Source organism: Bufo gargarizans, chromosome 2, assembly GCF_014858855.1.
Source record: "Bufo gargarizans isolate SCDJY-AF-19 chromosome 2, ASM1485885v1, whole genome shotgun sequence".
NCBI lineage: Eukaryota > Metazoa > Chordata > Amphibia > Anura > Bufonidae > Bufo > Bufo gargarizans.
The window spans coordinates 343955481-343974852 of NC_058081.1; the positions used below are offsets into that span (position 1 = coordinate 343955481).

Below are 19372 nucleotides of genomic sequence, written 5' to 3' on the forward strand. Positions count from 1 at the left end.
GAGCAGTAGTGACCCCGTCGCAGCCACCGCAAAGACGTGCCCGTAGAGCCCCTAGAATCCCAGAGGTGCTGGCAAACCCTGATTGGCAGCCCCCAACTTCAGCCGCACCTGTAGTTCCCCCTTTCACCGCCCTGTCTGGAGTTCGGGTTGAGACAGCTCAGATCGGTTCGGCCCTGGGATTTTTTGAGCTGTTCTTGACTGCGGAGCTCTTAGACATAGTCGTGGCAGAGACAAACCGGTATGCCACACAATTTATAACCGCTAACCCGGGAAGCTTTTATGCCCAGCCTTTCCGGTGGAAACCAGTCCAAGTTTCCGAATTTAAAACTTTTCTGGGCCTCCTCCTCAACATGGGCCTGACAAAAAAACATGAATTGCGGTCATATTGGTCCACGAACCCAATTCATCACATGCCCATGTTCTCTGGTGCAATGTCCAGGACACGATTTGAGACCATCCTGCGTTTCTTGCACTTTAGTGACAACACCGCCTCCCGTCCCAGAGGCCACCCTGCTTTTGACCGGCTCCACAAAATTCGGCCCCTCATAGACCATTTCAACCAGAAATTTGCAGATTTGTATACCCCTGAGCAAAACATCTGCGTAGACGAGTCCCTAATACATTTTACCGGGCGCCTTGGCTTCAAACAATACATCCCAAGCAAGCGCGCCCGGTATGGGGTCAAATTGTATAAGCTCTGTGAAAGGGCCACAGGCTATACCCACAAATTTCGTGTCTATGAGGGAAAAGATCAGACCCTGGAGCCGGTCGGTTGCCCTGACTACCTGGGGAGCAGTGGGAAGATAGTTTGGGACTTGGTGTCACCCTTATTCGGCAAGGGGTACCATCTTTATGTGGACAATTTTTACACAAGTGTGGCCCTCTTTAGGCATTTGTTTCTAGAACGGATTGGCGCCTGTGGTACCGCGCGAACTAGTCGCGCGGGCTTCCCCCAACGGCTCGTTAGCACCCGTCTTGCAAGGGGGCAGAGGGCCGCACTGTGTAACGAAGAACTGCTCGCGGTGAAATGGAGAGACAAGCGTGACGTTTACATGCTCTCCTCCATTCACGCAGACACGACAATACAAATTGAGCGAGCAACCCGTGTCATTGAAAAGCCCCTCTCAGTCCACGACTATAACCTCCACATGGGAGGGGTCGACTTCAATGACCAGATGTTGTCTCCGTATTTAGTTTCCCGCAGAACCAGACGCTGGTATAAGAAGGTGTCTGTATATTTGATTCAATTGGCGCTGTATAATAGTTTTGTTCTCTACAGTAAGGCTGGGAGAACTGGATCCTTCCTCAAATTTCAGGAAGAGATCATTGAGAACCTCCTGTATCCAGAAGGTTCCGTGGCCCCATCCACCAGTGTAGTTAGCCGTCTACACGAGCGACATTTCCCCAATGTCGTTGCTGGTACCTCAACCCAACCGTCACCCCGAAAAAGATGTCGTGTCTGTAGCAGGAGTGGAATAAGGCGTGACACCCGGTATTTCTGTCCTGACTGTCCTGACCACCCTGCCCTATGCTTAGGGGATTGTTTCCGAAAGTACCACACACAGGTACACCTAGCATAGGGATCACATCTCACCAGGATAGGCACACAGGGCTATTAGGGCCCATTCACTCACACAGCTGCTGCAAACGTCTCCTTTCACATGGGACAAAGTGCATAACGCACTTCGCCACATCTTTGGGCGATTTGCGCTTTGCACATTGACCCATGGGGGAGGAGAGGTTTGTTCTATAAAGGTAAAAAAAAAAAAAAAAAAAAAAAAAAAACAGGTAAGCAAACAGGTTAATGTTTAGTTCCAAAAGTTAAAGTTACATGTTCTGTTCCAAAGTTAATAAAATTATTGCGTTGTGGCCTGGTTTTTTCTTTTTTTTTTTTTTTGTCTTTTTACCTTCCAGGTGGACCAACCGATCTACTAGCTGCAGCACCGATGTGCATTCTGACAGAAGCATTGCGCTGCTGTCAGATTACACGCAAGTCGGTGTATGCGGCGCTGCAAGACGGGATTTTCTCCTCTGCAGTGACAGATACGTTTGCCGAGGCATACGAGCTGAGGAGGAGGCGGCGTTCCTATGCTTTGGCAAGCATTTTGTATATATATATATATATATATATATAAAAAAAAAAATCCCGGCAATGATTTATTCATCCACATCGATTGATGCGAATGGAGAAATCTGGTTTGCCAGGGCATACGAGCTAAGTGGGTATGGATGTAGGGCGGAGCTCCTATGTCCTGGCAGACGCCTTTCCCCTCCATTTTTTTTTTTTGGCAGAGATTTTTTCATCCACATTGATCGATGCGAATGAAGAAATCTGTGCCGTTCATTTTTTTCTTTCAGCCCAGAAGCTGAACGGAAAAAAAAATCTCATTACCTGTATGCTCAATATAAGGAGAATAGCAGAAACTCCTAATGCTGGCCATACATGTAATGATTGCGGAGACCCTCAAATGCCAGGGCAGTACAAACACCCCACAACTGACCCCATTTTGGAAAGAAGACACCCCAAGGTATTTGCTGAGGGGCATATTGAGTCCATGAAAGATTGAAATTTTTGTCCTAAGTTAGCGGAAAGTGAGACTTTGTGAGAAAAAACAAAAAAAAATAAAAATTTCCGCTAACTTATGCGAAAAAAAAAAAATTCTATGAACTTGCCAGGCCCCTCATTGGATACCTTGGGGTGTCTTCTTTCCAAAGTGGGGTCACATGTGGGGTATTTATACTGCCCTGGCTTTTTAGGGGCCCTAAAGCGTGAGAAGAAGTCTGGGATCCAAATGTCTAAAAATGCCCTCCTAAAAGGAATTTGGGCCCCTTTGCGCATCTAGGCTGCAAAAAAGTGTCACACATCTGGTATCGCCGTACTCAGGAGAAGTTGGGGAATGTGTTTTGGGGTGTCATTTTACATATACCCATGCTGGGTGAGAAAAATATCTTGGTCAAATGCCAACTTTGTATAAAAAAATGGGAAAAGTTGTCGTTTGCCAAGATATTTTTCTCACCCAGCATGGGTATATGTAAAATGACACCCCAAAACACATTCCCCAACTTCTCCTGAGTACGGCGATACCAGATGTGTCACACTTTTTTGCTGCCAAGGTGGGCAAAGGGGCACATATTCCAAAGTGCACCTTTCGGATTTTGCAGGGCATTTTTTACACATTTTGATTGCAAGGTACTTCTCACACATTTGGGCCCCTAAATTGCCAGGGCAGTATAACTACGCCACAAGTGACCCCATTTTGGAAAGAAGACACCCCAAGGTATTCCGTGAGGGGCACGGCGAGTTCCTAGAATTTTTTATTTTTTGTCACAAGTTAGCGGAAAATGATGATTTTTTTTCTTTTCTCTTTTTTCCTTACAAAGTCTCATATTCCACTAACTTGCGACAAAAAATAAAAAATTCTAGGAACTCGCCATGCCCCTCACGGAATACCTTGGGGTGTCTTCTTTCCAAAATGGGGTCACTTGTGGCGTAGTTATACTGCCCTGGCAATTTAGGGGCCCAAATGTGTGAGAAGTACCTTGCAATCAAAATGTGTAAAAAATGCCCTGCAAAATCCGAAAGGTGCACTTTGGAATATGTGCCCCTTTGCCCACCTTGGCAGCAAAAAAGTGTGACACATCTGGTATCGCCGTACTCAGGAGAAGTTGGGGAATGTGTTTTGGGGTGTCATTTTACATATACCCATGCTGGGTGAGAAAAATATCTTGGTCAAATGCCAACTTTGTATAAAAAAATGGGAAAAGTTGTCGTTTGCCAAGATATTTCTCTCACCCAGCATGGGTATATGTAAAATGACACCCCAAAACACATTCCCCAACTTCTCCTGAGTACGGCGATACCAGATGTGTGACACTTTTTTGATGCCAAGGTGGGCAAAGGGGCGCATATTCCAAAGTGCACCTTTCGTATTTCACCGGTCATTTTTTACAGATTTTGATTGCAAAGTACTTCTCACACATATGGGCCCCTAAATTGCCAGGGCAGTATAACTACGCCACAAGTGACCCCATTTTGGAAAGAAGACACCCCAAGGTATTCTGTGAGGGGCATGGCGAGTTCCTAGAATTTTTTATTTTTTGTCGCAAGTTAGTGGAAAATGAGACTTTGTAAGAAAAAAAAAAAAAAAAAAAATCATCATCATTTTCCGCTAACTTGTGACAAAAAATAAAAAGTTCTATGAACTCACTATGCCCATCAGCGAATACCTTAGGGTGTCTACTTTCCGAAATGGGGTCATTTGTGGGGGTTTTCTACTGTTTGGGCATTGTAGAACCTCAGGAAACATGACAGGTGCTCAGAAAGTCAGAGCTGTTTCAAAAAGCGGAAATTCACATTTTTGTACCATAGTTTGTAAATGCTATAACTTTTACCCAAACCATTTTTTTTTTGCCCAAACATTTTTTTTTTATCAAAGACATGTAGAACTATAAATTTAGCGAAAAATTTATATATGGATGTCGTTTTTTTTGCAAAATTTCACAGCTGAAAGTGAAAAATGTCATTTTTTTGCAAAAAAATCGTTATATTTTGATTAATAACAAAAAAAGTAAAAATGTCAGCAGCAATAAAATACCACCAAATGAAAGCTCCATTAGTGAGAAGAAAAGGAGGTAAAATTCATTTGGGTGGTAAGTTGCATGACCGAGCGATAAACGGTGAAAGGAGTGTAGTGCCGAAGTGTAAAAAGTGGCCTGGTCATGAAGGGGGTTTCACCTAGCGGGGCTGAAGTGGTTAAGTGGGGCATTAGAACACTACTATACTTTTTAAAAAATTATATCGGTAGTCCTTCTATCCCCGGAGCTTTCTCATTGGGAAATGATTGTAAGGCCAATTCCATCTCCTTGAGTGTTAAAGGTCCTTTTAACCATGCTGCACTTGTCGCTGATAGTCTTGGAATCGCAATCTCTGATAATTAGCTATATTAGTAGAATCCACCTTCAATTTAGACCTATACAAGGATTCATAATAGGTGTGGAAAACTGACAGAATCTCCTCATCCGCCGTGGCAAGAGAACCATCTGCCCTCTGGATAGACAAGATTTTGGATGGTCCCTCCTGGGCTCTAATAACCCTTGCCAGTAGCTTACCAGAATTTTCCCCCGCCTCAAAATATTTTTGTTTTACAAAAAACCTGCGATTGTCCGCCGTTTGCAATAAATGCTGCTTTAACCCTGCCTGAGCTGCTATAATGGAGTCCTCACTTACCCTATCAGGTGTATTTACAAACCTTTCCTCTGCCTCCACTACTAAAGCTTGCAGCTTTTTCTGGGCTTCACGAGATTTAGTTTTATGTCTGCTAATTTTCTGAATATAAAGGCCTCTGGCGTATGCTTTGCAAGTATCCCACACCACACCCACACTTGCCGACCCAACATTTTGCGCAAAGAACTCTTTCAATTCCTCCACCACGCCATTCTCCCCATCTACCAATTGTAGCCAAAACGGGTTAAGTTTCCACGTCCCGATCCCAGGGAGATGCCTAGTGCCCGGATGTAATTCTATAAAAATCGGGGAATGGTCAGAGAGACATCTAGGTAAGTATTTAATTTCCGCCACCAGCGACAACACCTTCTTCAACCTATTGATACACCCGGTGATAGTTCTTCTGGTTCTGGTTATTATCATGTACATGAGACTGTGTCTAATTTACAGGAGGGTCAAGAGGCTTGCGGAACAACTAAACCAGAACTAGACAGAACTTCACGAAGTTAATCGTAGGAGGCTCAGGACATAGCTCCAACAAAGTCCTGAAGCCAGGGATCTCATGGATACACTGTTTCTTCAGAGGAAACAGGATGAAAATCCAAAGCCATCCTGAAACCCCGCGGTGTGGTGTGTGTCTGTGTGTGTGTGTATATATATATATATATATATATATATATTGTATTAGGTTTTACTATGAGGGTTCGGGATGTAATCCAATGTCCTCCTGAAGCCCCATAATATTGTACATATATTGATTTTGTATTTTTGTCGATTGTGTACCCATAGACACTCTAGGTACAAATGTGTGACAGCCTGTACCCCGGGAAACTCACCCAACGCACTGCGGTGAATTATCATTTGGCTGTACACATTTGCATCCTATAGTTGTTTCCCATTGACACAGGGGTCTGTGACTTACCTGTGTCTTTGGAAGTGTAGAGAGATATGCCAGGTTGCATGAGACTCTATGGGTACACACACTAAATCTAATTTGGCAGTGTTGGAAGGGATGTGACCTGTTTTGTGAATGGGGAAGAGTAGATTCCCTAGGGACAGGCCCCCTCCTTTACAAAGTTAATTTGCCACTTTAACCCCAACAATGGTGACGTTTGTAAGGGTTGGACTGAATGTAAGTAGTGCAGTGTTCTTTCCCACATTTAGAATTTAGGTACCATGACATCACCTCTTACCAGAAATTCTGACCTGCCTTGTAAAGACCTACGTATCTGTCCATAGGAGAACCTCCCCAACAACTGATTATTCAATCAAGATGGAAGTCGTACTTATGTTGAAAAGCAGCCAGCCTACGGTTGACCGTACCCCAGAAGGAGGTGCTACATGATTGAGGGTAAAGTCATTCCAAAATTATTGGGAGTGACTGATGCCGGAAGATTGGCACTGATATTGGGGGTGGCTGACGCCAGAAGAGAAAGAGAGAAAGAACGAAAGAAGGCCAGTCCACGGTTGCTGCGTGGATTGACCTAGAGACTGCAAGAGTGAAGCCACTTCCCTATATTACATTGGGAGTGGCTGATACCGGAAGATCATAACGAAAGATACCAAGAAAATTCCAGACCAAGATCCAGAGAGAAGACGGTGTATTCTCTGGATAGAGACGGCTGGTTACGGTGAAGGGCAGGTCAGAGGTGTCGGTCGCGATGGGTTATGTCTAGGTACCTAAGGGCCAGATTACTACAGTCCTTCCTGAACTGTCACCAAAAGTGAGTGCGGTTGAGGAGGCCTAACAGGGACATGGGAACAAAGAGTTCCCATGCCCCTGTGTGCCACTTACCTCCGCCACTGTAATTACAGTGCCAGAGGTATGCATTATCTTCACAGGCAGAAGGATCAAAGGATCCCCCCACCTGGAAGCGCACGCCAGGATGTGCGGGGTGCTGCGGTGATGTCATATCACTGCGCCAGCCCACGTGGACTGGGCTCAGCACGGGAAAACGGGAGCGAGCGCGGCCGGTCAGCAGCAGTGCGACGTTCAGCAGTTCGAGAGGAGGATCATCCCCTAGAAGAACGAGCACATTGGCTAAGTATCATTACCCCTATACCACCAACGATTAACCCCTTTTTCCTCCCTCCCTATACCACCAACGCATTCATTTACCCCTGCATTAACCCCTACAACGCCTTTACCCCTGCATTAACCCTTGCTCCCCTGCCCTGTATTTCCCTATACCACCAACGCTTTTAACCTCTGCATTACCCTATACCACCAACGCCTTTACCCCTGCATTAACCCTTGCTCCCCTGCCCTGTATTTCCCAATACCACCAACGCCTTTCCCCCTGCATTAACCCTTGCTCCTTCCCTGCCCTGTATTCCAACCCCTGATATTGTGTTTTTAACCCCTTGTACCCCGTAGGGACAGTGAGTAGCCAGGTGGGTGGGTTGCTGACATACGTATGATTGTATGTAACTGTAATTGTACTTAGATTCTAGGGAGGATTCGGGATTGTGTTAGTATAGTTAGGACTGTATTGTATTGTTATAGTGTGATTAAATATATTACTGTGTGCTACTATAAATATATATATATATATTCCATTAATATAGATATATATAATTATAAGTAATAATTAGACAGTAAACGTGTAGTGTGTTAAATACCTTGTAGCGTGTAGTCTTTTTGGTTTATTAGGTGCCGCAGGTAGTTCAGTATAGAGTAAGGCAATTGAGCAAATTGTATTCATAATTTAAGATATAAATAGGCGGAGGCATCAATAGACGACTCACGCCTATTTATGAATATTAATTATTGGTATTATCCAAAATATTAATAATTAATATTTCCCTTAACAATTGATATCTGTCAAATGACGAATACGACAGAGCACTGAGGCATCTGTTATATAGACAGAGCGTGGGATGACGCATATATAAAAGGAAATGAGCATATGGCTCAAACTGCATATTAAATTCAGCAACTAAATGGTGCTACAAAATGGGAATTAACATAGAAGTCAAAGGTGTTATGAAGGTATAAATACTCGAGATATACAAATATATACAATACGTCACCACAAATAAAATATAGTCACACAAAGTCTGCACAGATACTTACCAGGCCAGATTGTGCGCCGTTCATTTTACTGAATTCTTGCACCAATGACAAACATGCTTCATTTAACTGCAAAACAAGTCAGCGATTATTGAATACTGCATTGCTAATGGCTCTTGACCTTCAAAAACAACTACAGTACCTACAGTAATGAGATCTTCTGCCTTGGACTGTTTTTATTCAACCATGACATATCCTGACAGACTAAGGTAAGGTAAGCACAACAACAGAAACAACTGAAAATGAAAAGCAGCAGCATACTGTACTATACTATTGTATACTGTAAATCTTGGCACACCATGGACTAAAGTGGAAAAATTGGGTACAAAAAATTAGCCCCAGAAATCAATTTTTTTTTATGAAAACTGTAATCTGGTTGCTACTGCCAGCCGCTTCATTTTTATTGTGCACTGTTATTAGCTCTCATGTACTAGAACGTATTTTCATTCCGTGTCTGTTCCAGTTTTTTTTTTGCGGACCGTATACGGAACCATTAATTTCAATGGGTCCGCAAAAAAAAAAACAGAAGGTACTCTGTGTGCATTCCGTTTCCGTATGTCCTATTATTGTCCACATTACAGACAAGGATAGTACTGTTCTATTAGGGGCCAGCTGTTCTGTTCCGCAAAATACAGAATGCACGCTAACGTCATCCGTATTTCTTGCAGATCCGTTTTTTGTGCATGAGGCCTTAATGCCATGGAATTCTTCAGCGACACATAATATTAAGGGCTCATGCCCACGAACGTAAGAGCTCCGTTCCCGCGCTGCAGACCTCGGTTCTGCAATACACGGGTCACCGTGCCGTGTGCATTTCACATCATGGATGCGGACCCATTCACTTAAATGGGTCTGCAAATCCAGAGATGCGGTGCAGAAGCACGGATCGGAAACCCACGGAAGCACTACGGAGTGCTTCTGTGGTTTTTCTGGCCGTGCCTCCGCACCACAAAAAAGGAGTGCATGCACTACTTTTTTGCAGTGCGGCCCGTCGGATGTGGATCGCGGACCCCAATCAAGTGAATGGGTCAGCGATCTGCATGCGGCTGCACCACGGTTGGTCCGCAGCACGGGGCACGGAGCCCTTGCATTCGTGGGCATGAGCCCTAACACAAATGAACGGCTTTCCTGATCTCAGTGCAGGGAAGCCGTTTGGGCCTCAGGGTTGTCACAATACAAAAACTTTGATTCGGTTTTGATACCATAAAAAAGTATTGCGATACTCGATACCACGCCAAGAAAAAAACACCCCAAAAAGCCGCGTGCATTCCGCATCTTATGGAACGTCTGGCCCATAATCAAACAGTCCTATACTTTTTTTAGAGGGAAAAGGTGACAAAAAAATGGCGAATCGCGCGTTTTTTTTTTGTTTTTTTTTCTGTTACGGCGTTCACCGCATAGAAGATTTTTTTTATATTTTAATAGTTTGGACTTTTCGCACGTGGCGCTATGTAATATGTTTATTTATTGTTTATATATTTTATATGTAAAATTGGGAAAGGGGGGATTTAAACTTAATATTTTGGTGTTTATTTTCTTTTAAACTTTTTTTTTAAAACTTTTATTTACTAACTATTAGCCCCCTTATGGGCTAGAACCCTTGTCCTATTCAGCCTAATAGAGCGCTATTAGGGTGAATAGGACTTCACACTCTCCCTGCTGCCTTGTGCACATGGCAGCTGGGAGTTTACTATGGCAATCAGGGCTTCAGTAGCGTCCTGGCTGCCATGGTAACCGATTGGATCCCTGCAAATACGCTGCTGGGGCTCCAATCGGAACTGCCACTGCCACCAATGAGAAGAAGGGGAGGGGACCATATGGCCACAGCCAACAATGACTAACACTGGGGGGGGGGTCGGGGGGAGGCGCACTGTGCCAGCAATGTTTTTAATACTAGGGGGGAGGGGGGGCTAACTGCCACGGATCGCAGCTCTCTGTCATATCATAGAGGTTGGGTGCCGGCTATATGATTCTGCAGCCGGCACCCGCCTCATGTATTTGAATTAATGGCTGAGTTATATTCATTGGTGGCACAGTGGCCACAGCCCCTCCCCTCCGCCTCCCCTCTGTCTTCTCATTGGCAGCAGTGGCACAGGGGGAGGGAGAGTGACTCCTTCTCCCCTGTGCTGCTGAGGAGAACACGCTCGCCATGTTTTCTGATTACTAGGCTGCGCAATAATTTTTTGGGGGCTAAAAAGTGCGTCTTGTAAAGCGAAACATACGGAAACTAGCTGGGCGTTGTTAGGGGCGGTGCAGGAGTTGTGACAGACAAAGGAGAAGTGCATCTCGGGATTGCATGGATACAGCATCAGGACATGCTACATTCAGGATGTGAACCACCCAGAGTGATTTGTATACATGATTAAAATGGGTCAGGAGAGTCCAAATAAAAAATTTGGATGAGGTAAGAAATTACATGAGCATATCTGTTAACCACTTCAACCCCGCTAGCTGAAACCCCCTTAATGACCAGGCCACTTTTTACACTTCTGCACTACACTACTTTCACCGTTTATCGCTCGGTCATGCAACTTACCACCCAAATGAATTTTACCTCCTTTTCTTCTCACTAATAGAGCTTTCATTTGGTGGTATTTCATTGCTGCTGACATTTTTACTTATTAATCGAAATTTAACGATTTTTTTGCAAAAAAATGACATTTTTCACTTTCAGTTGTAAAATTTTGCAAAAAAAACGACATCCATATATAAATTTTTCGCTAAATTTATTGTTCTGTAAGGCTCCATTCAGACGTCCGTATGATTTTTATGGATCCATGGATACATGGATCGGATCCGCAAAACACATACGGACGTCTGAATGGAGCCTTACAGGGGGGTGATCAATGACGGGGGTGATCAGGGAGTGTATATGAGGTGATCACCCCCCTGTCATTGATCACCCCCCTGTAAGGCTCCATTCAGACGTCCGTATGTGTTTTGCGGATCCGATCCATGTATCCATGGATCCGTAAAAATCATACGGACGTCTGAATGGAGCCTTACAGGGGGGTGATCAATGACAGGGGGTGATCAGGGAGTGTATATGAGGTGATCACCCCCCTGTCATTGATCACCCCCCTGTAAGGCTCCATTCAGACGTCCGTATGTGTTTTGCGGATCCGATCCATGTATCCGTAAAAATCATATGGACGTCTGAATGGAGCCTTACAGGGGGGTGATCAATGACAGGGAAGTGATCAGGAAGTCTATATGCGTGATCACCCCCTTGTCATTGATCAACCCCCTGTAAGGCTGCATTCAGACGTCCGTATGTGTTTTGCGGATCCGATCCATGTAACCGTGGATCCGTAAAAATCATACGGACGTCTGAATGGAGCCTTACAGGGGGGTGATCAATGACAGGGAAGTGATCAGGAAGTCTATATGGGTGATCACCCCCTTGTCATTGATCACCCCCCTGTAAGGCTCCATTCAGACGTCCGTATGCGTTTTGCGGATCCGATCCATGTATCAGTGGATCCGTAAAAATCATACGGACGTCTGAATGGAGCCTTACAGGGGGGTGATCAATGACAGGGGGGTGATCAATGACAGGGGGTGATCAGGGAGTGTATATGAGGTGATCACCCCCCTGTCATTGATCACCCCCCTGAAAGGCTCCATTCAGACGATCGTATGTGTTTTGCGGATCCGATCCATGTATCCATGGATCCGTAAAAATCATACGGACGTCTGAATGGAGCCTTACAGGGGGTGATCAATGACAGGGGGGTGATCAATGACAGGGAAGTGATCAGGAAGTCTATATGGGTGATCACCCCCTCGTCATTGATCACCCCCCTGTAAGGCTCCATTCAGACGTCCGTATGTGTTTTGCGGATCCGATCCATGTATCTGTGGATCCGTAAAAATCATACGGACGTCCGAATGGAGCCTTACAGGGAGGTGATCAATGACAGGGAAGTGATCAGGAAGTCTATATGGGTGATCACCCCCTTGTCATTGATCACCCCCCTGTAAGGCTCCATTCAGACGTCCGTATGTGTTTTGCGGATCCGATCCATGTATCTGTGGATCCGTAAAAATCATACGGACGTCCGAATGGAGCCTTACAGGGAGGTGATCAATGACAGGGGGTGATCAGGGAGTGTATATGAGGTGATCACCCCCTTATCATTGATCACCCCCCTGTAAGGCTGCATTCAGACGTCCGTATGTGTTTTGCGGATCCGATCCATGTATCCGTGGATCCATAAAAATCATATGGACGTCTGAATGGAGCCTTACAGGGGGGTGATCAATGACAGGGGGGTGATCAATGACAGGGAAGTGATCAGGAAGTCTATATGGGTGATCACCCCCCTGTCATTGATCACCCCCCTGTAAGGCTCCATTCAGACGTCCGTATGTGTTTTGCGGATCCGATCCATGTATCTGTGGATCCGTAAAAATCATACGGACGTCTGAATGGATCCTTACAGGGGGGTGATCAATGACAGGGGGGTGATCAAGGACAGGGAAGTGATCAGGAAGTCTATATGGGTGATCACCCCCTGTCATTGATCACCCCCCTGTAAGGCTGCATTCAGACGTCCGTATGTGTTTTGCGGATCCGATCCATGTATCCGTGGATCCGTAAAAATCATACGGACGTCTGAATGGAGCCTTACAGGGGGGTGATCAATGACAGGGAAGTGATCAGGAAGTCTATATGGGTGATCACCCCCTTGTCATTGATCACCCCCCTGTAAGGCTCCATTCAGACGTCCGTATGCGTTTTGCGGATCCGATCCATGTATCAGTGGATCCGTAAAAATCATACGGACGTCTGAATGGAGCCTTACAGGGGGGTGATCAATGACAGGGGGGTGATCAATGACAGGGGGGTGATCAGGGAGTCTGTATGGGGTGATCAGGGGTTCATAAAGGGTTAATAAGTGACAGGGGGGGGGTGTAGTGTAGTGTAGTGGTGTTTGGTGCTACTTTAGTGAGCTGCCTGAGTCCTCTGGTGGTCGATCCAAACAAAAGGGACCACCAGAGGACCAGGTAGCAGGTATATTAGACGCTGTTATCAAAACAGCGTCTAATATACCTGTTAGGGGTTAAAAAAATCACATCTCCAGCCTGCCAGCGAGCGATCGCCGCTGGCAGGCTGGAGACCCACTCGCTTACCTTACCGCGCGTTCACAGGAAATCTCGGCTCTCGCGGGAGGACGCGTATATGCGTCCACCCAGAAGAGCAGGGCCGCCGGCAGGACGCAATCCTGCGTACGGCGGTCCTGTAGCGGTTAAAGACCAGAGTGATGAAGGAAAATCCCTTTAAGGCTTTTATCCTTGGAGAGTCATGTCACTTACATAAAGAATGCACTTTGTAGCCACACTCAGACTGAGCTTGTGTTTCTCAGTGCATCTAATAGTCATATATATATAGTAGGTTTGCAGTCATCACTGAACTAGATTACAAGCCATTAGATGAAAGTATGAATATTATTACGTCACCTTTTCTTTTATAGCGCAGATAACTTCCTCAATGCATTGAGTCATTTTATCATTACAAATGTTTCCAGCTTTTGCATTCACTGAAAAATAAATCATGTGTTAAAATAAATAATGACTACGAAATGCAATTATTTAAATTCCATTTCAATTTGCAATCATTAATTTCAGTTCACCACAATGCTGCGCAGAGCGATCTGTGGTAGGTAATTAATGTTCATGGGAACAGTCATTCCTGATCACTGACGATCATTAGCTGCACTTACATGCAGCAAGAATCGCTGATGTTTTTGGGCAACAGATCCCTGTTTACACAGGGCGATGCTCTGCCATCAAACAATGATATTTTGTGCAGCAAAAGGGAGGGTTTGCTTGTTTGTCGGAATTTACTTCAGCGCTGATGTAATCATCCTGGCTGCAGCAGTGACGTTCCTTCCACACCAGATCACCGTGCAGCCAATCACTGGCCTCAGCAGTATACATCATGGGGCTGCTGTGAATAAAGAGCCAGTGAATAAGGAGAGGGGCGCAATTTAACGGGAACACCCCCTTTAATCCAGACACTGTACAGTAATGTGATCTATGAAGAACGACCTGTGACATTACAGGAGATCAGTTATCAGGGATATGTCTAAATGCAGCTCTGGGGTACAGACTATCACTCAGGATCAGTGCAAGATAAATAAGGCAATGTTACTCCACATTTTACTTAGGTTATAGCTACAAATAATCTGGAATATTGTGCTAAATGGAAACCATATGCTTTGTGCAGTCAGTACCTAAAAGGGTTGTCCAAAAGTGTTAAAGTTATCCCCTATCCACAGGATATGAGATAAATAGGGCTGGCCGATTGTGGCAAAAAAATTATCTTCATTATTTCAACTTTTTGGACGATTATAATCTCAATTATTTTTTATTCTTTCTAAAATAACTAAAAAACAAGTCCAACTAGCCAGGCTACAGTCTGAAGGACATCACACCCCCAAAAGGAAGACATCATACTCAGGACAGTGGGTACACACAGGATGGAAACCATAATCTATATAACAGCTTCAGCCAAATTAAAGTGACACTGACAGGCCCAATTAGCATATTTAGGTATATATATCACAGTACAGGTCTTATAAAGTGTATTAAAATCATCTAAGTATCCCCCCTGTCCACCTTATAAATACAGAAAACTGAAGTTTTAAAACCTGCTTGAAGCGTCTTCAATCTGCCCAAGGGGCGGCGTTTCATCTCCACTTGCGCCCAGCCAGCCGCTCCCAACTGCCGTTTTAAAGCGCCGCCCAGCTCATCAATATTCACTTCGCTGGGCGGCTACTACTCTCTCCGACATCACAAGATCCGGCGCATGCCCAATACAATCCTATGGGCATCGGCCTCCGTCTCATCTTCAGCATGCTTGAGCTGGGCGGCGCTTCAAAACGGCAGTTGAGGGCGGCTGGCTGGGCGCAAGTGGAGATGAAACGCCGCCCCTTGGGCAGATTGAAGACGCTTTAAGCAGGTTTTAAAACTTCAGTTTTCTGTATTTATAAGGTGGACAGGGGGGAAACTTAGATGATTTTAATACACATTATAAGACCTGTACTGTGATATATATATACCTAAATATGCTTATTGGGCCTGTCAGTGTCCCTTTAAACTAGAAATCTACCACAAAAGTGACTGTTTTACCAAACTTGGTGCCTACTCGCAATATTTAATTCCTTTCCTCGCTGCATCGAAGAGTTTGTGTTTGGAGTGTACATTACAGGGACGAGTTATAAGAGGAGAGAACTGCAACTACCAGCAAGTAAAGGCTGTTATTATATGCGATCAGGAGACATTACAAAGAGGAGGTGTAAAAGGAGACAACTACAACTCCCAGCATGTCCAGTCCATTACATGTAGGGCTGAAACGATTACTCGATTAAATTGAGTAAATTGACACCAAAAAATCCTTGATGCAAATTTTTTGCATCGAGCATTCGTTTGTGTCATGTAACCACGGAGCGGGAGTGAAGCGCTTGCTACTACTCATCGCTCCACAGTCACCCGCTGGTACGTGCGGTGCACTGTCCTCCTGACATATCGTCAGGACATAGTGAATGTATGCGTGCACTATGACCTGACGCTGTATGACGTCAGGACGACAGTGCAGCGCGCGGAGAAGAAAGAGGAGTTGTGGAGTGGCGCCCGTACAGGAGAGGTAAGTATTAAAGGGCTGCTGGAGACTAGGAGTGGAGAAGGTGACACTGGGGGAGCCAAGGGCATGCTGGCATCGGAAGGAATGATGGCACAGAGGACTGATGGAACTAGGGGACTGATGGCATTGAGGGGTGATGGCACTGGGGGGAGCTCATGGCACTGGGGGGACTGATGGCACAAAGGACTGATGGTATGGGGAGCTGATGGCACATAGAGCTGATGGCACAGGGGGTGATGGCACTGGGGGGAGCTGATGGCACAGAGGACTGATGGCACTGAGGGGGGCTGATGGCACAGAGGACTGAAGGTATGGGGGTGATGGCACTGAGGGGGGCTGATGGCACGGGGGGGGGCTGATGACAATTTATAAAGGAAAACGTGTTTTTTATAAGTTTTTATCTTATTAGAGTACTCGATTAATCATTGGATTCAATCAATAGATTACTAAAATAATAGATAGCTGCAGCCCTAATTACATGCAATAGGCACAAGAGGAGAGCACTCCTAGCATGTCTAGGCTATTATGTGATATTAGAGGACATTAAAGAGAGGAGATATAGGATGAGAGAACTACAAATACCAGCATTTCCTTGGCACTTACTGGCTTCTCCTCAACACAAAGCTCCGCCCTCTCATGTCACATGACATCATCACAGGTCCTTCCCCACCACTTCTCTCCTGCACTGCTGAGCTCTGCCTCCTACTGCATTGATCACATGATGGTAACAGCATTACAGGTCCTTCCCCAACACTTCTCCACTGCTGAGCTCTGCCCTACTGCATTAATCACATGATGGTAACATCATTACAGGTCCTTCCCCAACACTTCTCCACGCTGTGCTCTGCCCTACTGCATTGATCACATGATGGTAACATCATTACAGGTCCTTCCCCAACACTTCTCCACGCTGTGCTCTGCCCCACTGCATTGATCACATGATGGTAACATCATTACAGGTCCTTCCCCAACACTTCTCCACTGCTGTGCTCTGCCCCACTGCATTGATCACATGATGGTAACATCATTACAGGTCTTTCCCCACCACTTCTCCCCTTCACTTCTGAGCTCCGCTCCTTCCTGCACTGATCACATGACGGTGATGTTATAACAGGTCCTTCAGCTCTTGTGCTGCACTATACCAATGCAGCCTGTGCAGGGTCTCTTCAGTCCCTGATGCCCACGTCAGGATTCATGATTCAGGCAGCAGGGACTGAAGAGACTACACAGTTTGCTCTGATACAGTAAAAAATTGTCAACACATCAAATGAATTTGATTAATCGTCCAGCCCTAGGGATAACTAATTTATCAGTAGAGGTCCGACCACTGGGACTCCCACTGATCCCAAGAATGAATGGAGTGGCAATGGGCATGCCATAACAGCTACTTCATCAGTACGGGGAATGGAGTTTCAGTAGCTGAACCCCTACCGATATCTTAACTTAGGCTATTATGTGATATTAGAGGACATTAAAGAGAGGAGATATAGGATGAGAGAACTACAAATACCAGCATTTCCTTGGCTCTCACTGGCTTCTCCTCAACACAAAGCTCCGCCCTCTCATGTCACATGATATCATCACAGGTCCTTCCCCAACACTTCTCTCCTGCACTGCTGAGCTCTGCCTCCTACTGCATTGATCACATGATGGTAACAGCATTACAGGTCTTCCCCAACACTTCTCCACTGCTGAGATCTGCCCCATTGCATTGATCACATGATGGTAACATCATTACAGGTCCTTCCCCAACACTTCTCCACTGCTGTGCTCTGCCCCACTGCATTGATCACATGATGGTAACATCATTACAGGTCCTTCCCCAACACTTCTCCACTGCTGTGCTCTGCCCCACTGCATTGATCACATGATGGTAACATCATTACAGGTCCTTCCCCCACCACTTCTCCACTGCTGAGCTCTGCCCCATTGCATTGATTACATGATGGTAACATCATTACAGGTCCTTCCCCACCACTTCTCCCCTTCACTTCTGAGCTCCACTCCCTCCTGCACTGATCACATGACGGTGATGTTTTAACAGGTCCTTCAGCTCTTGTGCTGCACTATACCAGTGCAGCCTGTGCAGGGTCTCTTCAGTCCCTGACGCCCACGTCAGGATTCATGATTCAGGCAGCAGGGACTGAAGAGACTACACAGTTTGCTCTGATACAGTAAAAAATTGTCAACACACAGAGAATGAATGGAGTGGCAATGGGCATGCCATAACAGCTACTTCATCAGTACGGGGAATGGAGTTTCAGTGGCTGAACCCCTACCGATAACTTAACTATAACTTAAAGCTTGGCACAACTCTTCTAATTCCTTGCACTTTGTGATCTCTTTGTCAGGGCTCATGCACACGACCGTATGGCTTTTTCAGTGTTTTGCGGGCCGTTTTTAACAGATCAGTTTTTCAGTTTTTTGTTTCAGTGTTTCCGGTTCCGTTCTTCCGTATGCCATACACAGTATACAGTAATTACATAGAAAAAATTGGGCTGGGCATAAAATTTCCAATAGATGGTTCCGCAAAAACGGAACAGATACGGAGGACATACGAAGTATTGTGTTCCGTTTTTTTGGCAGACCCATTGACTTGAATGGAGGCACGGAACGTGATTTGCGGGCAATAATATGTTCTATCTTTGAACGGAACAGAAAAATGGAATGCACACGGAGACACTTCAGTTTTTTTTTGCTGACCCATTGAAATGAATGGTTCAGTATAAGTAACGCATACTAAACAAAAAAAAACGGCCAGTATACTGAACATAAAAAACTTTTGTGTGCATGTGCCCTTAAAGTCTGCAGCAGTCTCTAGATATAGTAATAGCTTTACAATTCAATACATACAATAAATGCTTCATCTAAATTATACCTGGAAACTTTAATCCCAACTTTTTGAAAAGAAGAACAGCAGGCACAGCAGACCCTGTGACATTTCCAGTACTGCAAACAAAATAACACAGTGACTGAAATAATAAGAGGCAAGTTGTGGTACCATTATCCTAACATCTACCTACCTACTGTGTACATTTTCTAGCCTGATTTTACAGGTAAGTCTTTAAATTAGCTGTCATAATTGCATTCACGGTTACAGTACGATCGCCCAGCACTTGAATAATTCTTCCAACTTCTGACTCACACTGGTCTCTAAAAAGACTTCAACTATGATTTCTTAGATTTGTACCTCACAGGATTATATTATGTGAAGCTTTTTCTAAACAACAATAAGCTATTCATTGATTTGTATTGTCTGTTTTTCTTAGGAGAACTGGTTACTTTCAATCAGTCTTCATAGCAATTTACTTATTGTGTGCCAAACAGTCTAGCAATTTCATCTGTGCCTTGCTGAGAGTACTGAATGTGAGATACGGGGTAAATGTACAAAACTAATTATCAGCAACATACTGTATAACTGGTCAGT

At 44.9% G+C, this 19372-nt stretch overlaps 1 protein-coding gene across 1 annotated transcript in view; it reads right to left on the reverse strand.

Annotated features, from left to right (window-relative positions):
* The window catches only part of LOC122925887, a 152968-nt gene that overhangs the window by 120301 nt on the left and 13295 nt on the right, over positions 1 to 19372 (reverse strand). The window contains exons 5-7 of the mRNA XM_044277233.1: positions 18824 to 18894; positions 13761 to 13840; positions 8301 to 8366 (exon numbers count right to left, since the gene is read on the reverse strand). Coding sequence (XP_044133168.1) covers positions 8301 to 8366; positions 13761 to 13840; positions 18824 to 18894 — 217 coding nt within the window. The remainder of the gene's footprint in view (positions 1 to 8300; positions 8367 to 13760; positions 13841 to 18823; positions 18895 to 19372) is intronic.